Here is a 26,156-nt window from a genome sequence, read left to right on the forward strand (position 1 = left end):
CCAGTTACCCGGTATCCGGCGTTGGGCGCCGTTCACCGTTAACATTTACCGCTCGCTTCAAGGTGATAATACCGTTACGGTGGGAACGTACACTGGGAAAAAAATATGTCATATACACTGTGTGCATACTCAAAATGAAAATATACGGTACTTAAAAGAACAAAACATCATGAAAACTTCGCTATTAATTGTTATAAAACATATAAATACAAAGTTTATGCAGTCAAACTTTTTATTGATTTTTTTTCATTTTTTTTTAGGTTTTCAACTAAAACATGTTGCTTGGCCATAAAGATGATTTTATGCCCACTATGACCAGATAATTTTCTCCAAGTGTACGGTTAACTTGAGGTGTGAAAACGTGAAAACGAGTGTGCTAGATAGTCACAGTGTGCCGAGTGAATTCTCGATGCCCGGAAGTAAAAAAATGTACCGAAGTAGGCCCTGTTAATTGAGTTCAATTCGGCCAACAATATACACACTAGACACATACACAAAAACCCATCCGTAGCATTTGTTTTTTTTAATTTATATTCACCCTTTTGTCACTCATTTAACACACATGAACGCACGAATGGAAAAATCGCATTCCTAATCGGGAGACAAATTCAGCACAAGGCTCGTCCATCAATCGCATCCACGTATTGGTGGTAACCACCCCCTCCACATCAAGTAAAGTCACGTTACCCCAAGAAGATCCCGAGGACGTGGATTAAAGGGCCAGACGGAAAAAGAAGGATCAGAAGGAACAGCGCACCCGAAATGCAGAAGGGCGTCAAGGACAAGGAGAACCGGAATTCGGCGATGGGTCCGGAGATCTGTGAGGTCCAACAGCATCCATCTAAGCAAAACGATGGTGAGTCATATAATATATATCGTATATAGTATATATATATACACAGTAAGAAATATACTTTAGAATATCAGTCGATATCAAAAATATCTCCTTGAAGAAACAATTTTTAGTCATTTCTGTTCATTTTCTTTTATATTTTTTGTATCCAAACTTTTTCAACTTCTCTTTTTAAAACAATGAAAGTTATATTAAGTTATATTAATACAATCTGATTTTGTGTTTTTTTAATGCCAATCAATTTGTGCTTAATTACCAATACTCACTATGCCCATCACGTTTCGACGGACTTTGTAAAATTAATTATTGGCCAAAATTTTGCATATTTTGTAATTCATCAACATTTGCGAAAAATTGAAATAACCTAGAAAACAAATTTGAATGCATATTGATTGGAATTTTAAAAACAAACTCAACGAGGTATGACTTTACATATTTGGATTATTATTTTCAATGTGTTGATCAAAATACCGATTATTTTTCCACCGAAATTCTGGAAAACTATGTAATTGGCATAAAACTCAATTTTCATGTTGGCTCTTTTGGCTATAACTTGACTAAAAATGCTCACACAGCAAAAAGAAGTACCATTTTATACTCCTTATTACCAATACTAACAACTCCTTTCACTTTTTAACTGATTTTGTAAAATTAATTTTTGGCCAAATTTTCTCATTTTCTGTAAGGGGTAACATCATCAAAATTTGCAAAAAATTGAAAAATCCTAGAATTCCCAAACTTGAATGCAAATGGATTGGGCTTTAAAAAACAAACTCAACGAGGTATAACAATCCATATTTGGGTCATTATTTCCCATGTTTTTATCAAAATACCGAATATTTTTTTACAAAAAATCTGGTAAACTATTTTTGGCAAAAAACTCAATTTTCATGTTGGCGCTTTTGGCTATAACTTGACTAAAAATGCTCACACAGCAAAAAAAGGTACCATTTTATACTCCTTAAAACCAATACTAACAACTCCTTTCACTTTTTAACTGATTTTGTAAAATTAATTTTTGGCCAAATTTTCTCATTTTTTGTAAGGGGTACTATCATAAAAATTTGCGAAAAATTGAAAAATCCTAGAATTCCCAAACTTGAATGCAAATCGATTGGGATTCAAAAAACAAACTCAACGAGGTATGGCATTCCATATTTGGGCCATTATTTCCCATGTTTTGATCAAAATACCGAATATTTTATCACAAAAAAAAAGATTTGCGAAAAATTTAAAAATCCTAGAAACTTTTTTGGGTAATACAAATAGGACATTTTTCACAATCAAATTTGTTAGAACTAAAGTTCAACTATCTGCGTGATCAGTAAGAGTAATTGATAGGCAGTAAAGGGATTAATATAATTAATTATTCAACTCGTTTTCGTTTGTTACTAAACCCTGCAGTCCTGGCGTAATCAATTAAGCTTGGAAAATCGCTTGATAAATCAAAGACCGCCATACATTTTCCGCTCGCCGGAATACAAAAAAAAAAAAAAAGAAAAGCAGGAAAAACTTCCAGTTCGCCGCTGTAGTTTTGGCTTTTTAGCTGGCATTTGACGTACCTGACGCCTGACGTCCACCGTAAATAGTTGCAATATGTTTCTTTTTTTGGTGCCGGCGTCTATTTTCGTCTTGGCTCCAAATGCATATCAATAACGGAGAAAATAGCAGAGAACTGGAGAAATTGGAGAAATGGCGAAACGGAGCACTTGCCGCTCTGTTTCGGCTCCTGTCACTGTCTTTTACTTTGGTTATCCCCCAAAAACGCCATCATGCCCCCGCTTCAACCGGAAGTGGGTAAATACCAATGGGGATTACGAACGGGCGGATGGGCTTCACTGTGCTGCGGGCGGCCGCAGCCAAAAATACGAAACTAAACAAAAAAAAAAAAAAACTGAAAATGAAAAAAATGCTACACGAAACCATTGAGCAAACACAACAAAAAATGTATATCAAAAGGAACAAAGGAGACGCAACCAATTGGTGAAGCAAAATGACATGCAAGCGACGCAAGGCTATAATATGGAGGGGGGTCTATATCTGTAGGGGAAGGTAGGGCTTTTGGGGGCTGACGGTATCTCGGGCGTGTTGTTGCTGCAGCTAGTGTTGGTAGCCGGGTTTGGGTTATCTTAGCTTGCCCCCCGTGGGCCTAATGACGCATTGCAGACAAAAACGATATGACGCCTCGTGGCAATATCCGGCGGAAATGGATCCTTGAGTGTGGTGGTGGCAGTAAGCAAACTACGCAGATTACCTCGGTGATTCGATGATTATATTAATCGATACTTGGCAATCGCAGATTATCTTTTACGATTAGTGATTGCTGGGGCGCGATGGTATTACGAGTATGATACTTGTGACATTCGGTAGTACGGGTATTTCGACTATATGGGGTTAATTTAATGGGCTGTTTTTTTTTTTAAGCACCGGGATATGGTTGTGTGTTAATCAAGCGACTGGCATCTGTGGCACAGTTTTAAGGCGAGCGTTTCATTTGCGTGGCGCCACCGCCAAGTCATTGAGATTGAGCCGCCCGTAAGGACCTCTTCTCTAAGGACGTCCCGCCGCTGCCAGGGCGCTGTCAAATGCCAATAAGCCGACATCGTCTCCATCTCCGCCAAAAACAACCAAGTTTGAAGCTACTAAAAAAAAAATATAAAAGAATTGGTGCCAAGCGGGCCATGCAAAACACACAAAGAACGGTGGAGCGAGCTTTCGGATTGGGGGGCAGCAATCAGTGGGAATCGGTATGGCCAAATCAGCTATTTTATCATCCTTTTTGGCTTTTTTAATATGGATTTCGGTAAAGAAGATTATTATTATCATTACTATCTGATAATGTATTGAATTTTTCTACCAAATATTTATTCCCAATAATAAAAAATCATATGCATACGCTTGAGATGGTTAATTGCACTTGCAAATTGCTTATTTTGAAAATGCGGCAATCTGTCATCGCCAACATTTTGGCACAACTCAACTAAAACACAAATGTCAAATGGCTGCAATAATGTGCAAATATTGCCAATGGGTATAAAAACAAGCACTTAAAAGTTTCAAATATCTGTTTTTCATTTAACAGATTTACAGATTATAAATACATGCCATTATGCGAAAATTTCATCATCACTGATGGAAATCGCTCACGCGCCAAAAAGTAGGCAAACAAAAAGGGCTAGACTTCCGTGGAGTGGGTGGCGCGAAAGGAGGAGGATCATATAAGCAATGGCATTTAGTGAGCATATTTTTATTATATGTACATATGTATGTACATTTTAAAATCGCAAAACAAATGCTTCGCCAGTGGGTGGCTGCATACGGCGATACAGGGATGAGTGCTGGGATTTTTCTGTGCTGTTTATATAGTCCATGTCGTGCGCAATTTATGTTAATCACGGCGGAGTTTCAAAGGGGGGATGGAAAGGGGGGGGGGTTACAGTGCCACCACCCACCCAGTGACCCGCCCACCGCCTGCATTGCCACGTGTAGTAGGCCTACAACAAAACAACAAAAAACTACTTTTTTTATGTTGTTTTTCTGTGTTTTTGTTTAATACTCTAACGCGGGAGAGCACACGTGCATTTTGCGCCCAAGTCTGAAAACGCATGGCATCTACATATAAAATGGATAATAATGCACAACTAGAAAGCTGTAGTTATATATGAAATATTCTACATATTCTATCAATTAGTAAAGATAAATGACTGATATGCAATTTGGTAATTTTGTGTATTATCTGCTACTGAACTATCATGTTTTTAGCCGCTGCAGGAGCCCTTGTTTGAGGGTATATCCGATTCGGCCTTTTGTACGGGCCTTCAGTTTGTTTTTGTTGTACGGTTGCTTTTCGTCGGTGCCTTGCACAAAGGCAACGCCGTGGCAGCAACAATTTTAATGCCGTGGTTTACTGTGATTCGCAATTTCGCCAAAGGCAGCGACAGCGACGTCGGCAGAGGCAGAGGCCACCATTGTCGTCCGCGTTGGTTTTGCAGCTCAGTCAGCAGTTGCGCTAGCAGCTGAGCTGAGCTTAGCTGGCCGAAGAAGAGGAGAGCGACTCCGAGATAAACCGTTAGTTGGGCTGGACAGGCACGCGCGCGCCTTGATCTGTGTTCTTGAGTGCTGTGTGTGTGTCTTTTTTTTGGTTTTACGTGCATCCATCCAAGATGGCGGAGCGAGAGAGGGAGGCAATGTCAGCCTCTCTGAGCCGTCTGCTGAGAACCTTGAGCTCGGCTTCGATGAGCAGACGTCACTGCCCCCTCGCTCTCCTTCAGCCCATCCCCTTGCATCAGAGCGAGATAGCGCTGGGGAGCGCGAGTAGCGGGGGGAGTGCAGAGAGATGCTGCAGCAGTTGCAGCGATGATAGCAACAACAATGAACGCTGTAAGAGCGCTGAGAGAGGGACAGCAGCAGATGAGGTGGGCGAGGAAGGAAGGGAGGAGGTCGAGCTGGAATCCAAGGAGGATGCCGTCGAGGGAGAGCAAGATGAGCTGGAGCTCAAGAGAGATAGCAGTACCGTTAACGTCAATGTGGTGAGAGCCAACTTCAAATGCAATGACATGGAATGTTCTCTAGTCCTGGGCGACTATGTGAATGGTGAGTGCCGTTAGATGCTCCATCCCCAACACCGAGAAAAAATAAAAACGATATGCTAAACTATGCAATTGAATGTCACTTTCATGCGATATGTTATGATACAGAGCAATTGCTAAGATGCAAAATAATTGTACATAATTGATACAAACACTTTCACATAGAGCGTTTTTTCCGGTGCACTTAGTTTTTCCACCCGCGTGCCACTCAAGATGTTCACTCAAGCGCTGTCGACGGATAATGAAGATTCAATTTGGTGTGTAAGCAAAAATAAAAACGGAACAAAGGATATCCACTCAAGAAGGTTACACAAGAAACGGATTTCGGGTTACCCTTAAAAAGTATCTCTCAAATATTTATGATAAGAAATGTTCAAAGACAAAAGGCAACCTAATATGCAAGCGATTATCCTCTGTTGCTCAATAACGTTTCAGTTTATTACGCATACGCCGTGTTGGCATCTCGTAAAGTGTGTCGTTTTAAAGAGGCTAGCAGTAAATTCTTTTAAAATAATTTAAGCACTCCGAAATGTATTTCTTATTACTAGCAATTATCTATCTGGTGAGCAAGGCAAATGAAGCATTAGTCCCCATGTCGTATACGTAATTTTTATGAGTATATTTATTAAAGGGTAGTAGATGTCTCCTTCAGAAATACGATTATGTCGAATAAAAAAAGAGCACTGACTCACTCCCTCTAGAGGCTTAAACATCAAAAGAAGCATGCACAATCTGCACATATCCATCGGGAATATTATTCAGCAATCCCATAATTCGCTTTTCACTTCCAATTCGTGTACATCGTTTATCTCTGTCACAATTATTATACAGCATCGAAATTCGGATTCGGATGATTTTATTTTTTGTGTGAACAAAAACACACATGTTGACCGCTGCCAACGGAAATTTTTAATTGCAATTTGTTAATTTGCCCAAAGCGGCCAGATAGCTGAAAAAGTAGAGACACAGTGCATATTGGCTAGAGAGGAAACTAGTGAACAAGTTTAAGATTTAATTATTTCAATATCTTGATATATCAATAATTTTGTTCCAAAATATAAAATTTGAAGAATCCAAGATCAATCATTTTATACTTATAAGAACTGTACTTAATACAACTGATTATTGAGCTTATTATATATCATATATCATACGTATATACATATGTATCTTTACAAAAGCTTTGAGATCGAAAGTTTTTAGTGCGTTATTCACTGTAGAATCGGAAAGTGGGAAAAGTTCTTGGCGGACAAATCGGAGGATGGGGTGGCGAAAGCTAATCGCTGGCACAATTCGATGATTGACGAGGGCCAAGCGGCGCAGGGGCTTGAAAATCGGTGGTCGGTAAGGGGAGGCTAAATCGGCGAAAAGCGTGTAAAATGGACAAAGGAGCAGGTGCGCGGGGTCAGGAGGAGGACGGCATGCGTTTACGGTTCGGTTAGAGAGTCTTATTTTCGCCTTGGCAGTCACGGCGTTTTGCCAAAATAGAAAACACATAAATTGCACGATCAAGATCATTGCTGTTGCTTCTATCGTTGCTGCAGCTTTTTCTTTCAACAATACTCTTGTGCGGGTTATTATTGCACTTTGCAAAGAACCTGTATCTAATTGATAAGCAAAAATAATATATTGATTCACAAAAACAAAAAAAAAACGTAGTAGAACAAGTTTTTCACTTTTTTCTTTTGGGGTTTGAACATAAGAAAGAAAGACCTTTAGAAAGAAGGGTATATCGCATTCGGCTTTCTTCACCTTATATGGTTTATCTGCTTCTTCTCGCTGCTCAGCCACTTCGATGACATAATCTTAATCTCATAGGCAGAAGCAAATAGAAAAAATGTAGGAGAAACGAGAAGGAGGAGAAAGAGAACATGAAGGGAGGACGATAGGGAGCGAGTGATTAAAAGTTTGTTCTTCTCGCTTGGCTCTCTCTCCTCTCGCTCTTTGACACCTCCTCGTTTTGTGTCCGCGTAGGCAGCTGACAGCTGCTGCTTCTTCCCCGCGTACGCACCCCCCTCCCTTCCGCCGCTCACTTTTAGTAAAAGTTTCCCACGGTGCTGCACCCCTCTTGCAACACCATAGATTCTCCACCCCCACCTCCCCCCAACCAACGCTTTTCCGTTGCCGCCGAGGAGCGACTTTGACAAATTGGTTTTGGCATCGAGGCTGTGCTTTGATTTTTTCCTTTATCTCTTTCCTTTTACATTTTCTATTTAGCTGCGACGTTTTTATTTTTATGTCTAGCTTTTCTAGCTATTAGAAAATTATTAGAACCGACAGCAGCTGATCTTCTAAATCGTTTTCCAACAATTACGAAAATAGTATTTGGTAATATTTTGAAAAGAAGTACGAACTACAGAGATTAAGTAAGCCAAGAAATTCGAATTGGTCGTCCATCAAACCGCTTAATAATACACTTCATATGCTGTTAACTGGAATCATCTCGTTGTTTAGCAAACAATCTATACAGTGTTAGGTGTAAACGTGACCTGGAGATATTCGTATCCGTGAATCGCGTTCCACCTTCGGCAAACATTTGTTGCTCGTTAGAATATGCACAAAAATTCCACGAACTGTGCTCGTTAGTTTTTCTCATTTTTTTCTATTTTTTTTTTTTTTTTGGCGTATCCAAGGCTGGTTGCCTTTGGCTTTGGCTTTGTTTGAGCCATCGAATCGAATTCATGTTCACGGCATGCCATGGATGGATAGGTTCCATGGGATGGTTAGGATGGCGTACTATGAGCCATAGATATGAAGTGTATGGGTATGTGTATAGTGCCAGGACTCTACTGCCTTGCACTTCCTTGGAACATTAGACAACGAGGATTGGACAAAAGAGCGAGAGAGAGAGCGAGAGAGAAAGCGAATGAGAACTGGCGAGGCTTTGTTTATTTGTTTATAACAGTCGCAGTGGAAATTCGAGTTGGCTCACAACGACTCGAATCATCGACTGCGGCTCAGTTTGGCCAAATCGGTGGTTATCATTTGACGACGCAATGCGAAACGAGCCGTACAAAGAGCCACAACAAAACTGCATAGTGTCATAGTGTCGTAGGATCGGAATCGAAATCGAAATCGGGATCGGAATCGGTGTGTGAATACCAACAATAATGCCGCCTATAGTCGCTATCAACTGCGATTGCATAAGGTCCTAGTTTAAAGGATATAACCAAGTGGTTTGCATTTTTTCAATGTGTGCCAAAAGCAAGTGAAGCACGACGGTAGTGAAATCAATCAACAGTCTGTGTTCCCATTTGAGTCTCATCCCAAATACCGCATAGCTAACTAACTCTGGCCCATCTTCCTCATCATAATGCCGTAGGAATCGAGATACTATATATACCATGGACTTTGGAGGCGGTCGCGTGCAGTTCCTGCAGGCGCAGCTATTTCCCGTCTGCACGCTGACCACATCCAGTGGAGGTAATGGGTCATATTCCAAGGGAATATACCATATATAGCATTCATTTACAAAAAATCTTTTGTGCTTATATCTTTTGCTAGTCTTAAGTGCTCTAAGTTGCTCATAATTCAATGTAGCGCAGTTAAAAATTGAATTCAATATGTTAAAACATGTAAATCGTAGGAAGATTTCTCATTGATTATATTATTTGTGTATTGTTATTGCTTACATTTTATATATTGTTTGTGTTTGAACTTGTCTGTCTAAATGGCGTTTTACTTTTCACCATTAGCATAAGAACATTTGTCAAATCAATTTGAGGCTCATCGAACAAGGTATAAGTACTAGGACATCTGCAACTGAAACCCAATATTTTATTTCAAAATATCGAGTTCAATCAATGTCTAGCAAATAATTTATTAAGTATATAACAGTAAATAATGCAAATACTCACTTTCAATTTGTTGTTAGTTGAGTTTGGTGTTTCTCTTGTACGAATAGATTGTCTAAGGGCACCTCGGTGTTGCTGTTCGTTAGGTCGTTGCTGTTATGGATAGTTCACTGTACTACATGGCCAGCATGGGGAATTTGTTGAATGTTGCGCTTTTATCACCGCCTTCGCCCGTAGGAAAATATCGTTGTGAATCGTTGTTCGTTTTCAACCTTTCCTTCCTTCGTTCTTCCTTCCCTCTACCTCACTTCCGGGTCCACCTGAAATCGGATAAAGTGCGGATAAAATGGAATTAGAATTAGCCGCAAAACTGTTTGATTTTAGCTGCCACTTGCTGCTGTCATGGCAACGGCAACACAAAATCATTAACACAGAAATTCCGGAATCGCAATTGGGAAATCAAAGTCAAGTCGTTGCCTGTTGTCAACCAAGAAAGAGTCTATACTATGTATAATAGGGGGGTATTCGAACTCATTTCAGTTCATTGAATTGCGATTAACGATATTTCACCTGCATAAATCACAGAGCCAGAGACCCCAAAACTCAGAGACAGTAAACCCATTAATGTTCATTGACTTGAGCCCTCAAGACTATTTGAATACGTCTAGCGTGAAATTTTCGCTTGGCTGCGACAATTCGGTGCATATCAATTCCATACAAATCAAATCGCTGCAGGTTAATTAGAAAATTCGGAAAATCCCTTAGCCAAAAGGGGCGCAATTACATGGATCTAGGTTATTGTAGTTGCCTGGCTAAACATCCTAAGGATGAGAGTTTAATTAATTTGCAATTATCAGGTCTTGCATAATTATGCATATTTTTTTTTAAGCAAACTACAAGTTAGTTACTAGCTTTCACTAAGAACGTATATTCCCCAAATCCAGGGGTATTTTTATATGTAGAACGATCTGAGGGGGCAATACCATAAAAGCGTCTGGAAAAATGGCAAACAAAGAAAATGTAACAACGAAATGTATTAAACAAATTTCACGAGAATGAAAATTGCAAACTCATAAACGCGGGGAATAAAAAGGCGAAAAAAAAGCAAAAAAAAAAATGTCGAATAAAAATTGTGAAATATTGTGGGATGGCAATAATATTGCGCTTTTGCGGATCGGCTGAGATTTTTGCGGTCCGGCCTCAAAGGCATTGGCCGAATGCCTGCGATTGGGATAAACAAAATGCCATAAATATTACGAATAATAATACAATTTAATGTAAGTAAATAATATGCAAAAGTCGGCAATTAGAGGCGATCGGGCGCAGATCTCTCGCTTTGCATTTGAGCATAAACATTTAATTAACGCCAAATTCCTGCTGTCGTTTTGCGGCAAACGACAACCGCCTTGGCGCAACAATTGAAAATTGAAAGCACAGAGAAGAGGAGCGCGAGCTTTCTATTTCGCTAGCCCTTTCTCCTCCGAAATTTCCCCATTTCTCTTTTCGCTTTTCCCATGAATGAACGCGAAATGTTTGCCCTTGTCCATTTGGCCAAACCACCGAATCGCCCATGTGGTCCAAATGAATTCCCATGAAAAATGCATTGCTTGAAAAAGGTTTCATGACATTTTACCAACAACAAAAATTACTGTATACTGTATTTACTTTCTTTATCTTTTTTTCCAAAAGAAATTTCATGTGTGCAATTGCTGGCGACAAATGACATTTAAAAGCTCGCCAAATTGCAGTCCAAAACCAACAATAACAAGGAGCCACAAAAACCACATGTGCTGGGAGAGGGGGAGGTAGGGTGTTGCGTGGGGTGAAAGGTCAAGGTCGCTGATTGAGCTTTGTCATTCCATTTAAAAGTGCAGCTGAAGTAGTTGAGTGCTGGATATGGTTTTGTGGAAACAGCTTAAGGATGAGGGCGATTCGAAATACAGAGTAATGATTTAGTTTTAACATCCTTTGCCTTAATCCTTTTAGTTTTTGACACAGAATCTGGAAATTGACTTTTAGCAAAATGTTAACAACTTTGCTAACTGTGGTCATAAAGATGAAAGAAAATTATTACCAATGCAAACTATTCCTACTTGCCAAAAAAAAAAAAGAAATCGCAAAAAAAGTCCAGTGTTGTACAAAGTACATTTGCAAATCTGAACTGAAGATCACCAGCGACATAAGTCCTTTGCTCACTCTTGCACGCACACACACACAGAAACAGCAAGAACAGCTGTAGTTTTAGCGAAAGCTCAGCCAAACAATAACAATGGCAGCCAGACAAATACCCACACACACACGCGCGCAGGATAACGGTTAAGGCGAGAACAGCTGAGCGCGAAACTTGCAAAGCGAAAGTGCAAAAGCTCTCTCCCACTCTCTCCTGTGCGATTTCGCCTGCTCTTTCGCATTAAATAATATTCGCAGGCAGCGACGCCGACAGTGACGTCGGCAGCGCGGCGACAGAGCTGAGCATTTCACATTCGCTTGGGTTTTCTGTTTTAGTCAACAACAAAACGCGCAACGGCAAACGACAAAACAAAAAAATACAAAGAAAACACCATTCGAAATCTCAAAACAAAATTGCAATATAATCGAACCGAATTCATAATTAAAAAAAAAAAAATCAAAGACTCCAAATAAAAGACACATGAAATTGGAAATTCGAAAACTGAGCATTAGAAACAAATAAGATCCAAATACCTAAAAAGTGTGCCGCCATAAATCGGTTTTCTATTGTCACCTTTCAGTTTTGTTTTATTGTTTTCTGTTTGTTCGAGTGTCACAAATTTTGAACATCGCTGTTCGAAAGAATAACAAAATATCAGCTTATACGAACAGCTGTGTGAGTGCTGCCCCCCGTTTTCTCACCGCCTCCGCCACCCACCACATTTAGCGTCTTCTTCTGTTTTCGTTTCGCTTTTATCGCCCGTGTTCCTTTTCGCGTTTTCGAGATCGTTTGGAGGAGCGAGTTCTAAATTCTTTGCCGGTAAGAACATTTCTTGGGGTTACACTGAGCGAAAAATAATCCGATCATTAGTAGCATAATCTGAGGACTAGATTATACGAATATAACACAAAAGCAAATATTCAATTTAATTATTAACGATTTTTGTACATACATGCTAATTGACAAATTAATTAACATTGGGTTGAACTGCAACAGCGAGTTTCATAAATGTATCTTTATATATATACTATACCTATCTATATCTTACAATTGTGTATCTTGGTCATCTTGTTCTGAAGAAATCAAATAAATCTTATCTATATAATTTTACATATTTCTAAAGACGTATATCAACGCAAAGCAAAACAAACGGCGTCTTTTTAATACAGTTCTAGTCAAAATGTTTTCGATAAATATGAAGCACTCGCAGTTTTTTTTTTTTTTTTTTTTTGTAAATAAACACTTTTTGCAGTGCATTCACATAGAACCATTCAAAATGAGCCATGAACAATTTGACATACTTGTGCTCAACTGCTTCCACTGAAAAATCAACTGAATAATCCCCTCGACAGGTTCCCAAAATAATTGCCAGAAGATCCCCCACAGAACTCTCAATAATAATAATAATAATAACATATTTTGTATTTTGTATTTGGATTAATAGAATATCAAAACACCATTTCAAACAATCAAATAACAATATTTCTACTTTACAACGATTCCCATTACACGAATTTGCAACCTATTAAATCATATTTTCTTTGTTTCGAATCCGACTGCTTGACATTTCGTTGTAATATTGTATTTTCTTTTGCTGCATTTCTTTTGTGAATAATATATATATTTTACGTTTACGCGCTTTTCTCAATTCTGATGTAAAACAAATTTGTTGAAGCCATACAGCCAACACAAATTTTATGGGCTTGCATTGAGGGAGAGCATAAGCCACATCGAAATCCATGAAACCTGCAGTGGGTCATAAACATAAAAAGTAAAAAAGCCGAAAATTATTAGCGATATTAATCGACTTGACAGGATCTAAATGGTTGGCTGCTGCGGAAAAACTTTTTCGCTGGAAGCCCCCAAAGATTTACAGTTGCTTGCCAGGCATTAGCCCAGACCAGCCCCCCCCCCCCCTTTTTTTTCGCTTTTCCAGCGAAAAATTGCAATAAAAGAAGCCAACAAGGAGCACAAAGCATGGCAAAAAAAAAAAGGAAAAAGCGCACAAAACAAAAACGATAACAAAATCGGCTTTTATGTGCTAATAAAAACCGACTAAGCAGACACACAAAGAAAGCACAAAGCCAAGAAAGAAACCAAAAATTAATTAACAAAATATGTTGCAGTGGCGGGAAAAGAAAAGAAACAAAAAACATAAAACTACAAGAGAAATAAAGAGAACGTTCCAAAGAGTGCGAAATGAAAACGAAATATCTTTTGCACACACAAAACTTTAGTAGAAAATACACCCCCACCCTCCGCACATATGGCAATTAATTGTTGTTAACAAAAGTCACCCGAAATGTCGCTCATTTAGGCCAATTTTAATGGCGATTTGCTGCTGCGCCTATGCAAAAGTAAACTTTTAAAAACTGGAAGATAGAGGGGCAAACTTTTTTTTTTGTTTTGGCACGACAAATGTTTATATAATTGCTGACCCACTGTATCCCATCGCATTCCCTCATAAACACACAGGCTTTGAGTTGAACATCATATCGGTCGAGTTTCTATATTTTTCAGTGCTGTAAGCAATTCGTTTTTTAATTCGGGAGCAAATCGAGTTTGGGTTTTCCCATTTAACAAAATTACGCAATATAGCTTAAGGTCATTATACATAGTTTAGCAAAATCAAGAAGTTTCCAAACTAGTTCAAAACTCTGATGAAAAGCAATTAAAGCGATTGAAAGGTATGAATAAACCATTCATATTCGTGAGAAATTAAAGATAATATAAACATAAATAATACATTTTAATGGGTTGCAATAGCTGCTATGCATAGCTTACATTTACATAGGCACTTATTATCCTGACTATTTTTATTTCAAATTCACAAGTATTTTACCATAGTACATAACCAAGTTCCTCAACTATTTGTGAAGGCATCCGCCTTCCGCATCGTCCGTTTCCCTTTACTAAGCCATTTCCCTGTTATCCTGTCTTGCAGGCTTCCTTGGCAGTTTCCTATCGAAGGGCCTAAAGACCAATCAGCTGGTTGTGAATACGGATGAGAAGACCCTGCGACCAGTTGCACGTCTGAAGGAACCGCGCGATCTCTTCGCCCTGCCGAAGGACAAGGACAATGACTGCTCACAGCAGGCCCCCAGATGGCCGGTGGAATGCCAGGTGAGTGAGTGAATGTAGTGGAGTGGCAGTTGGCCAGGGTAATCCTTAGCGGCCAACCTCAAACGCAATCCCAAGCACCAAGCCCAATCAATGCATCCGTCGAGGAGCCGTTGAAGGACATAGACGTAGACGAGGACGTGGCTCAGGCAAAAGGTGTCCTAGATTTCTAACCAGGATGGGGGATGAGCCTCAATGCCTTTGACACGCACCTCGTCTGCTGGCAGGAAATCGCAGGACATGCGTGCCGAGCCCCATAAATATTAATGCATATAAAAATCCGGCTGACGGAGGGTTAATGGGGTGAAGACCTTTAAAGGAGCCGCCGCAAATCCGAAGATATTACAGGCCAACTTGCCTAAGTCGAACTTTGGGTTCAGTTATTTTTATGTATGTTATATGAAGAAGATCATGAAAGTTTTAAGCACATTGGCAATCAACAAACTTCTTCTACGTAATTAATTATAAATTTGACGCGCTACTAAAGTTCGACTTAGGCGAGCGGGACTGTAGTGTCCCTCAACCATCTTGCCTCTATGTAGGTCAACTTGCAATAAAAGGTGCACACACTAGGCCACGCCCACAGCCGCCCCCGCTTAACCCATGGCATACCCATGCGGTAAACGCTCGCCAAGTGCAATGAAAATCCTTTCGTTTCCGCTTTGAGATTTTATTTATTTGTTTTTCCTTTGTTGTATTTTTTTTTCTCGTGCTTTTCCTAATTGTTGGCCAAGTCGTTAGCATTGTTAACAATCGATTTTTATTTATTTGTACTCGATTTGCATTCGATGCGCTGCCAAATTGTGTTGGGCAAATATTACACATTACCCATACGCCCCGTCGGTCGCTCAATGAACGCGATTTATGCGAACTGTTAGGAGGTGGGATTTTGGTTAGGTTTCGCGGGGGTTTTCAGTGGGAGGAAGGGTTTTTTTTTTCAAGGGTCAAACAGAAAATTGGCCAACTGATTGATTAAACAGACGGCCACAAGGGGGAGGCGGGTGGCAAATGAATCAATTGGAGGTCAATTGCTGAGCAATTTGTGGCGCAATTCGAATGAATCGAAAAAACAAAGGAAGACCAACGTTTCCTTGTCAATTAACATGGCTTCAAATGCAAACGCAAAAAAAAAATGGAATATTGTAACAGTGAAAAGAACTAAATTTCAAATTTAAAACGCATAAAAAGTAGCAGTTAGAAATAACCAATGATTAGTTTTTGCGGTGAATCCTTAAATTTTTGTAATCCATACATTTAAAAATACAAACTCACCACATTTGCTGTCGCTGTCCTGCTCGCACTTCACCTTCGTCGCTTTGCCGTTAAGTCGCTGCCTTTTTTTTTAGGCTCCAGGCACACACGCACACATACACACACGCACACTCGGCAAACTGTAAATGCAATTAAAAGAGCAAAAATACACACATAAATAATAAGTCAAGAAAGTTTTTTCGAGGCAAACGTCTTTCGTGTGCCTTCATCGTTTTTTTTTTTTTTTTGGCCTTTTGGCCATGACGTCCAAAATGCAAACTCAAATAAAAAGTGAAATTCGTAAAGCGCCTTCGGTGTCGACTTGATACGCTTTGTTGTTATTGTTGTAGTTGTTGCCACAATGACACTGGCATTGGCAATGGGCATGAAAAAGTTTGCTTCTTTTTCAGCTTTCTTCGTTATTTTCTTTTTGCGAATTTTCAATACCAGGAAAACGAGAGGGTCATATTAACTGAAAGCGACAGAAGGCAGACGAAATTCGTTGGGTAAAATAAACAAGCTAATTAGTTTGATATCATCGTACATATCGTACATACAAAATCGCAGCATAAATAAATAAAGCCAAAAAATGTGAACAAAATAAATAGAGAACCCAAGGGGGAGTGTGGGAAAGAGACGGCTGTAGCAGCCGCAGAAAGAGAGAGGGGGATTGTTGCAAAAACTGACGTTGATATGTTTCAATTAAGCCATCACACAGACACAAATGTCTGCAAATCGCTGTTTGTGTGTGTGTATGTGAGTTTGAGTATCAGATTTGCATGCTTTATCGTCCTGTTTTTTTGCACAGTAAGCGTAACAGGAAAAACGTGGCAAATATTTTGGCAAAAATATTTCTAAAATGCCTGATGCTTTCCTAAATTGAAGATTTTATAGACAAACCAAAAGCAAAGTAGAAAGTACTCATACGCCATGTATGCAAAATGATGATAAATAATGTTTATTCGCTTATTCAGTATATATATATTCTTGATATTTATAGTTCAAATATGAAAAATGCAATTCTATGCCAATTGCATGTTTATGAGACAACATTGCGTATGAGTGATATTCAGATAATAGATCCGTGCAGCAGGTAAACTCGACTAGTAAGCTTAAATCAAATTTATCAATGAAAATCAATTTCATTAGTAACTATTGCCCATTTTGCGAATAGTTATTGCCCCACTGTGCACGTCTTACATGTGTAAGCATATCCAGAAGGCTAAGCAAATAAGCTGCTCAAGCTTGTGGGCAGAATTACAACGACGGGAAAATCAGTAGAACAGTAGAATGACATCAAAGCCTCAACTGAGGACACTCAAAAAGGAAATGGAATGGATATATATGGGGCTTCGCGTGGGGCTTTTGGCAATCAGTTGGGCAGCTGGGATCGGGCACAAAGCAAATCGTCGTTGGTGACATGAAGTTTAAATGTAATAATAACTCTCACTGACGTTCGCCAATTTCCTTGCCAAGGACAACAAATGCAAAACGATGGGAACTGCCATGGCTAGTAACATCTGTGCCATGAAAACCAAATATCACTGCCTTTAATTAACGAGACTTTGAAAAAACAACAGGTGTCGCCGTAATGGTGGAAACTGTATTAATTACACTAATTAAAAGCGATAAGCAAGGACATTTCATTTCATTGCTTTACTAATTGAAGAACAAATGCTCTCGCAATAAACTGAACAGGGTTAAGTTTGATGGTTTGAATTATTGAGCACTGAAGAATTCGCGTATTATAGAATTTCTGGTGGTTATTTAAGCTTTTTTTTTTTGTTTTTGTACCTATTATATTGCTCTTGCTCTTCCACTTCCATTCAGGTCATCGAGGAGCGCATCATACACATTCCGTACGTGCCCGCTGTGCCGGAGCCGCTCAATGCTCCGACGGGAAACGAGCTGAAACCGCGTCCCGTTGGCGAGGAGAACGGCATTGTGGTGTTCAGCTACAGTCCAATTAGTGCCGTCAACTATGTGAGTATCTTCAGAATATCATTTTTAAGCATTACATTCGAAAGAACTGCTCGATTTCGATTTGTAAATCCAATTGAAATTCATTTTCAATGTATTTTCAAATCAAAAAAATGGCAGTATAACATAATGCACCTTGCACCTGCACTAACCAGTAATGGGGAAAATCGTGTATTCATTCAATAAATAAAAAATGGGGAATTTTGAAACTAACACACTTTTGCGACTATGTGAGAATGTAAAAACTAAAAAGGCAACGACAAAAACCACACAGGAAAAGCCCAAGGCGAAGAAGGAGGACGATGAGTCCAGCGACGAATCGGACTATTCCTCGGACTCTCGCCAGGATTCGACGCCGCCGAGCCGATCCACGCCCATGCGCCTGGCCGGCGGCGGTGAATGTGCACCTGGCAAACTGAACAGCGTGTCCAAGATGATCAACAATGTGGACAATCGGTCAACCAGTGCGTCCCTAGACGACAACGATGACTACTACGATGATGAGTACGATACGTCCGGCGGTTATTGTGGTGGAAGCGGTGAGGCCAAAGAGAAGGCCATCATTAAGGATCTCATCGAGGCGAAGAAGAAACGCTACCAGGAGGAGGCAGAGGTCACACCCGTAGGTGGTGGCACAGCCCGAAATTCGAGAGCCGCCAGCCGTTCGGAGGCCAGCAAGGATGCCAGCGATATCGACGATATCTGGAAGAACAATACCAGCGAATATAAGCCAGCCTCGCCGCGCTACGTCCTCAGCCAGTTTGGAAAGAATGTGACCAAGGCGGTGATCGATCGGATCGTGGATCACGAAGATCTCGTCCCGCCATCGGGATCCCAAAAGGTATCGAACCAGTTCGCCGTAGGCCCCGTCAAGTTGCCCAAAACAAATATAGCCCGCTTAGAGGTGGCCTTTGAGCGAAGTGCCTGCCAAGATCGATCCAAATCGCGTTTGAAAAAGAAAATGAGTAGCAGTCGTCGGCGTAGGGAAAGCACCTCTGACGAGGACTCCAGTAGCTCTAGTTTGGGTAATGAAGAAGATGAAGAGGTGGATGATTCCGATTCGGACGCAGAGAATACAGGAAGTGGCATTGGCTTGCGCAGAATCTTGGGAAGCTATTCGGCCCGTCTCGCTGGTGGCGCCGAAAAGTGTCCTTGTCCCGGTTCCGGATCCGTTTCGGATACGGAAACTTTGGTGGGAGACGAGAGCAGGAGCAGGCTGGCTGGCTGTAAGCATATGGCAAATGTTGGGTCACTAGTTGGAGCGATTTTAGCTTATCTTTTGGGGTACCAGTAAAATAAATGGGTTGCTTTTTAAACGGAATCAAAGATTGTAGATTCAAAGTCGCTTCAACTTAATGAACAAGAGGTTTTTTCCAGTTTCAGAAAGTGTAAGCTTTTTTGAAGGGACAGTTTGAGGAAATATTACTTCATATCATGCAACTAAGTAAGGAAAATTGAAGATTCCTAAGATTCCCTAGAAAGAGCTTTCACTGCAGGGAAACCTATTTGCACTACTAAAATCCCCACAATAAAACCCACCATCCCCCAGCTAATGGCCTGCATCAGCAAGATGTTGTATGCTCTAGGAATCGGCAGGCGCAATCGCGATCCCCATTACGATCGGTACCCCACACCCATGCGGCCACTGTGGCGGCGGCGGCAGCGGCGCTCGCCAGGGGGCGCAACCGCGACAAGGACGGTTGTCTGGGTGGCAAGGATGAAAAGAATATGGGCATGGGAGTGGGAACAACTGGCACAAGCTCGATGGGCACTCGCACCTCCTCTCCCGTTCGCAATAACGTCTTCCGGCTGAGTAAGGATCAGCACATATTGCTGAATTCGATGACCAGCCAGGAGACGACCGGCACTTTAATCTCGTCGACAAGTACTAACCAAACGACGACGACCACCAACTCGTCGCAATCGTTTCTTTGCTCCGATTTACCCCAAGCGCAGTTTAGCCGTTCGGCCGTCGGTGGTGCCCGCTTCATGACCAATTGCCATCCCATGAATCCGGAGGAGTACGATGGACTGGAGTTTGAATCGCGCTTCGAGAGCGGCAACCTGGCCAAGGCGGTCCAAATTACGCCCACCTACTACGAGCTCTACCTGCGACCCGATCTCTATACCAGCCGGTCCAAGCAATGGTTCTACTTCCGTGTGCGACGCACCAGGCGCAAGATGCTCTACCGCTTCTCCATTGTCAATCTGGTGAAGTCGGACAGTCTTTACAACGATGGTATGCAGCCGGTCATGTACTCCACGCTGGGCGCCAAGGAGAAGAGCGAAGGCTGGCGCAGATGCGGCGACAACATCTGCTACTATCGGAACGATGATGAGTAAGTATGGGTTAAACCCAATTGAGTCTTAAATGTCATAAATACCGTAGAACTTTCGGATACTTTGATATTTATTAGCATTTTATTAGACCCTTTTTATTTAAGTGACATCAAGTCTCTAGAGAAATCTAATTGGGTTGCATATGAAATTGGCCACTGTTGAGCCGAATTTTCAATTGGTTTATTCCCTTATTCCCCACCAGAAGTGCCAGCAGTAGCGCCAACGAGGATGACGAGGACAACTCCACATACACGCTGACCTTTACCATTGAGTTCGAGCACGACGACGACACGGTGTTCTTTGCGCACAGCTATCCGTACACCTATAGCGACCTGCAGGACTACCTCATGGAGATCCAACGCCATCCGGTCAAGTCAAAGTTCTGCAAGCTGCGCCTGCTCTGCCGCACCTTGGCTGGCAATAATGTCTACTATCTGACGGTGACGGCGCCCTCATCCAACGAGGAGAACATGCGGGTGAGTTGGGCAAACAAACTCATCTATCTCATGGCAATTAATCTGTAGACAAACTTTTGAAACTCCTGCACAAACAGCAGTGTGCTTAGATAAACTCATTCATTATATGCGAACAAAAAGTTGATAGCAGCATAGGTCGTTAAAGTTATAATTAGCAATTGATATTATGTTTCAAAGAGCTACATATGTACATATGTTGTTTAACAATCTTCTACCAAGGTGTATATTAAATTTCTCAATGTTTCCATACAAATTTAGCGGAAGAAATCGATTGTGGTATCGGCACGTGTCCATCCCAGCGAGACGCCAGCCTCGTGGATGATGAAGGGTCTGATGGACTTCATCACCGGGGACACAACAGTGGCCAAGCGGTTGCGGCACAAGTTCATTTTTAAATTGGTGCCCATGCTAAATCCGGACGGAGTCATTGTGGGCAATACACGTAACTCGCTGACCGGCAAGGACCTGAACCGCCAGTACCGAACGGTAATACGCGAGACATATCCATCCATTTGGTATACCAAAGCCATGATTAGAAGGTGAGTTTCAAGCAGCAGACAGAGGCCCATCTTTGGTTAACTATATTCACTGCTATCATTTATTTATCACAGACTGATTGAGGAATGCGGCGTGGCCATGTACTGTGATATGCACGCTCACTCACGCAAGCACAACATATTCATATATGGCTGTGAGAACAAACGCAACCCGGAGAAGAAGTTAACCGAGCAGGTCTTTCCGCTGATGCTGCACAAGAACAGTGCGGATCGGGTGGGTTATGATGTGCAATCAGATACTATATACTATATACTAACCCCAACCCATTGCAGTTCTCCTTCGAGAGCTGCAAGTTCAAAATTCAGCGCAGCAAGGAGGGCACCGGACGTATCGTGGTCTGGATGCTGGGCATCACCAACAGCTATACGATCGAAGCCTCCTTTGGCGGCTCCTCGCTGGGATCGCGCAAGGGTACGCACTTCAACACGCAGGTAAATTGCATAGACATTCACTTCACACTCGAATACCTATCTAGATAATTATCGAATCTTTCAGGATTACGAGCACATGGGACGAGCATTTTGTGAGACACTTCTGGACTACTGCGATGAGAATCCGAACAAAGTAAAGCGGCACGCAAAGTTGTTTAAACAAATCAAAAAGATAAGAAAACGCGAGAAACGCGAACAGAAAGCATTGAAATTACAGAAAATGGCCGATCAGGGATGTATAATGAACGACAAATTGAAAGTGAAACGTTCTGTGGAGAAAAGTGTCTCCTAGGAAGGTTTTATCCCATCAATACTAGCCCACAATATAACTATCGACACACACAGCTCGAAATCCAAACAACAAAAACCACACATCGACTTGTGCCGTTTCTTTTTTTTTTTATCGTTCTTGAACTATACTCGTAAATCGTTAATCGTCAATTGTCAATCGTATATCGTTTATCGCATAGAGTAATTGTAATCGCAATTATTGTTACCAACTCGTCGCTGCCTGCGTTTTGTCCCTAAAGCGCTGCTGTGCTGACCCAGAATTCAAATCCCAAATCCAAAGCCATCGACATTATCGTAAATACAATTCAACACACAACAAATACACGTCGGCCAGAGGTATATAACAGATATACATGTAGCTAAACGTATATCTGGTCATATACACCATATGCATATGTTATCCAATTAACATTACATGTATATGAGGCATTGAATTGTATGAATTTTAATGCTCTCTATTTGCGCGTATCGCAGTTTTTCTAATGTTTTTGAGCACTCAGTTGCGTGGCTAGTATATCTCTATCCACGCAATGGGTTCTTAGATTACTTCTGTAGATCTATTTATATATAATTTCATATATACATACACCCACCTGAATCCGCACAATCCTAACTATATAGTGACACACAGCACAGCATCGCCAGGCACAATAGGTCTTTTATCTTATCCTAGTCGCTCTAACTATAATTCGCGTTTCTTTCGATGTTGCTAGTCGTAAGCGTAACCGTATTATTATAACCGGAAAATATTATTTTTTGAAATAAATACCATATCTATTCATATGATTTACGTTTTTGACTTTTGCTTAGCATTAGACTTTACTGCTTTTCACACATGCTTTTAGTGATTCGCTTGATTTTTCCGCACACTTACATTGTTTTTAATTGATTACCATTTATTTTCCTATTCTTTTTTTTTAGCAAATGTATGATTTCTGACTAATCCTAATGCATTAACATTTACAATAGATTTTAAATTTACTCAAACAACAGGACAGGCTACGATCAAAAATTATCGAAAGACTGATGCGAGAAGGCTCTAGTGCCGACGAACCATTGAATATTCCCCTGTCAGATTACTCAAGGTGGGTCCATCAGTCAATCCTCTACTAACCTTAACTAATCTACTACTACTACTACTACCACCATCATATGCATTCCAACCATCATTAGCGACGAGGGCAACTGCAGCTCCAGTTCGGATAATGAGGGTAAACACTCGATAACGACATCCGATCTGGAGGGACCATGTTGTGCTCCCACCCGAGCACCGCCCAGTTCGCCTGAGGTCATACACGAAATCCGCAAGGTAAGTGGGGTTTATCCCACTAGTTTTACTGCACTGCACCTGCACCCTATTTCTACCCCAATCCGAACTACAGTTTCGCATGCGACGCATGCGCAAGGTGATGCACGAGCTGGATAGGATCTATTTTACGCCCCTGTTCCAGCGCAAATTCAAAACATTAACGACCTTGAAGAGGAGGCGTCAGAAAATGGGTGTCAAGGCGGCTCCAAGTGGAAAACGCCTTCGTGGAGGCGGTGGTCCTGCCGTTAGTGCTGCCACACCCACGCCAGCACCGGCCGTCCAAGCGGCAGCTCCAGTTGTAGAGACAAACGATGTCCAGAAATTGCATACGCCGAGACAATTGGCCAGAAGTTTGCCATCCAATAGTGATCAACCGACTGGAGGCCAGAGTTCCGACAGTTCGGAAAGCATGGATTCATCGCAATCGGAATCGCTACTGGAACCGGATGGTTCAAGTGGTAGCACCGCAGCGAGTAAAGAGGTCACAAAGAAGGTGAAGACTAGTGGTGCTGGCACAAAGAAGACGGCCAAAAAGAAGAAGTTCATGCCCACGGAGAAGAAGAAGCCGGTGGTCAATCAGAAACTTCACGTTGATCGCAATTTCCGCCTGTGGCTGGCCAATAGGCGCATCTACATCTATCGTCGTAAGAAGGTATCTATCGTAAAGGTAAAACGGTAAAAAGTTTAATATATATACCTAACATATGTTTGATACATACTTATAAGCACACAAGCACAACTAATTTAATAATTCCCCGATCTCGCCTCAAATCTCCCGCATCTAATCGGCTTAGTCCACGCAGGCGCGTCGCACTAAGGTAAGGAATAAGCCTTCAAAGAAACGTGGCGAGGTGGTGCGCACCACCCTGGACCTGCCCACAACGGATCCCGGCTCGGATCTGCACTTCTCCACCGACGACGAGGAGCACTCGCCGACGTCCGGACATAATGGTTACGGTGCAGTGCCTCCGCTCCGGCATACGCTGCTCCAGAGCGATCTGCAGAGGCGGTACATCGAGGAAATTGGCGATACGGTGGTGCAGAAACCAAAGGCGTCGCACATGCCGCCGGAACTGATTGTGACCACACCTTCGAAGAGCGGCACTCCGGGCGGTGGGAAAAAACTGGATGTCTACAAGCTGACGCCTCGAACTGCTCCAGAATTGGACACGGGTATTGGCATGATGCAACGGCAGGCCGGCGGAACTGGCACATCCGCCAGACGCACCTATTCGTGGCACAATCTCGATCAGCAGGAGATTCCCAATGGCAACGGCGGTGGTCAGGGCAAGGCCAACTTTTACATAGGCGATACCAAGCCAGGAATAAAGACGATGGCAAAACCGCTCCCCAGAAGGTGGGTATTTTTACGAATGATTTTGCGAAATCTAATTCGATTGGTTTACCTCTTTCAAGGAGTGTCCCGAGCAACTTCATTCCCCAGAGACATGGAAATGTGCAAACGGCCGATGACCTGCAGCTTAAGCTTTCGCTGAAGAAGAAAGTCTGGACTGGTGCGAACGGGGATGCGGATGGTCGCCCTCTGGCCTGGTACAAGGGTCACTCGATAACAGCATCCCAAATGGCCAACACTACGACGACCATACGAAGTGCAGGCGGTGGTGCTGCAGGAGGAGGAGGAGCTGGAGCTGGAGCTGGAGCGGGTGGAGGTGGCGGTGGTCAGAACCGAAACATGTTCCCCTCCAATGGCAGGGAGCAGACAGCTGCGTCTGGTGGCATCGCCATGGGTGTGCCACCCGCCTTTGTGGGAGCACCACGAAGAGTCAGAAAACTGGAGCAAGTTGATCTGTTCAAGTAAGTCGGGCGATTATTCCCTGGTTATTCCTCTATTAAATCTAACGTCCTTTTATATTCCAGTGCTTGTTCTCAGAAGCTGATGATGTGGCAGCAACAAGAGGAGCAACGGCGCTCCCATCCGCAACAGGCGCAGCGCCTACTGAAGGTTGAGGATCATCCGCAACATTCAAGGGACCGGGAGCAGCAGCCCTTCAAGCCCATGCACGTGGTCAGAAAGTCAACGGGAACGACCAGCCAGGCCAAAGTCATTCAGGCTTTGGTGGCAGCCGAATCCGGCGGTAAGGTGAAACGCAAGTCCAGCAGCATGATGAAGATAGCAGAGACCACGCAGCTGGTGACTCGATTCGCCCGGAATCGCAACAGCGCCGGAGGATCCGCAGCACAGCAGCAGCAGCAGCAGCAGCCACCACAACATATGCACCACCAGCATAAGCGGTTGTTGTTCAAGGGCCAAGGCGGAGTGGGGGCAATGGGCTCTCGAATGCACTCTGCCGGCGTGATGGGTAACATGCAGGGCAACGGCGGAGGACGTGCGCCCAACAAATTCAAGACCGGCGGACTTGTGATCACCGCCGTGCAGCAACCGACCAATATGACCGGTGGAGGCTCCAGGCGGATGAGAAATGCAGCCGGATTGCAGGCCAAGGGCAGCAATGGCGCCTTGGGTTCATCCACCGGTCAAATGCAATACCAGCGCAGCAATGCCAGTGTCCAGGCCAACAAATCCGCAACAGAAATCTCCATGGACGCCGTAAGTCTGGTGCGGAAGGTGAAGACCAAACTGAAGAAGCGCAAATCCCGCACTTTGTCAACCGGAGCACCGAAATAATTGACCCAGAATCTCCGCCAGGTGCATCACCGAGTTTTTTCATTCAAAATTTTAGTCAAATTTAATCCGTTTTAGACCCGTCCGTTTTTGTTACGTAAAAAAGCGATAAGAAAATGATTAGCAAAATTAACTAAATAATTGATAACACCTATAGGCGTATTTTATGCATATGTAAACCCGATCTCTGTACCTACAGTTAATCCCTAAAATATGTAATGTTGAAAGTCCTAGTGTGTGTGTTTTTTTTTTTTTTTTTTTTTGGTCGCCGAAACGTTTTCTATTGAGATTTGCAATAAAACAAACAAAATGAGAAAATGTGTGCCACTCAAGGGTGAGATATGGAAGGG

At 42.1% G+C, this 26,156-nt stretch overlaps 2 protein-coding genes across 13 annotated transcripts in view; one reads left to right on the forward strand and one right to left on the reverse strand.

Annotated features, from left to right (window-relative positions):
- Positions 1-26,156, reverse strand: part of Nadsyn (NAD synthetase) — a 33,906-nt gene that overhangs the window by 7,418 nt on the left and 332 nt on the right. For 2 of the 3 annotated variants that reach the window (NM_167378.2, NM_001298295.1), the window contains exon 2: positions 9,300-9,556. The gene's annotated coding sequence lies outside the window, so the exon portion shown is untranslated. Of the gene's footprint in view, positions 1-9,299; positions 9,557-15,798; positions 15,918-26,156 lie in introns of all 3 variants that reach the window. The other variant, NM_132685.2, reaches the window with a different exon arrangement.
- On the forward strand, positions 495-26,038 carry Nna1 (Nna1 carboxypeptidase). 10 transcript variants are annotated; one of them, NM_001298296.1, is made up of 16 exons: positions 495-856; positions 14,351-14,529; positions 17,608-17,760; positions 18,032-18,983; positions 19,307-20,096; positions 20,300-20,573; positions 20,832-21,112; positions 21,185-21,344; positions 21,404-21,562; positions 21,627-21,695; positions 22,823-22,938; positions 23,027-23,162; positions 23,236-23,814; positions 23,957-24,519; positions 24,579-24,977; positions 25,041-26,038. In NM_001298296.1, the coding sequence occupies exons 1-16, from the start codon at positions 763-765 to the stop codon at positions 25,807-25,809; spliced, it is 5,673 nt and encodes a 1,890-aa protein (NP_001285225.1). In that variant the 5' UTR covers positions 495-762; the 3' UTR covers positions 25,810-26,038. The 10 variants fall into 10 exon arrangements, with proteins under 10 accessions (NP_001285225.1, NP_001285226.1, NP_001285227.1 ...); NM_001298297.1 differs by having other exon boundaries at positions 24,582-24,977; NM_001298298.1 differs by lacking the exon at positions 23,236-23,814 and having other exon boundaries at positions 23,966-24,519.

This window comes from Drosophila melanogaster, chromosome X, assembly GCF_000001215.4.
Source record: "Drosophila melanogaster chromosome X".
NCBI lineage: Eukaryota > Metazoa > Arthropoda > Insecta > Diptera > Drosophilidae > Drosophila > Drosophila melanogaster.

Excerpts from the sequence above, each read along its gene's own strand:
- Nna1 (NM_001298296.1), top strand. The coding sequence starts at position 763 with ATGCAGAAGGGCGTCAAGGACAAGGAGAACCGGAATTCGGCGATGGGT. Across the intron at positions 20,097-20,299 it reads TACTATCGGAACGATGATGA|AAGTGCCAGCAGTAGCGCCA; the intron begins GTAAGTATGGGT and ends ATTCCCCACCAG. Across the intron at positions 22,939-23,026 it reads CCCCTGTCAGATTACTCAAG|CGACGAGGGCAACTGCAGCT; the intron begins GTGGGTCCATCA and ends AACCATCATTAG.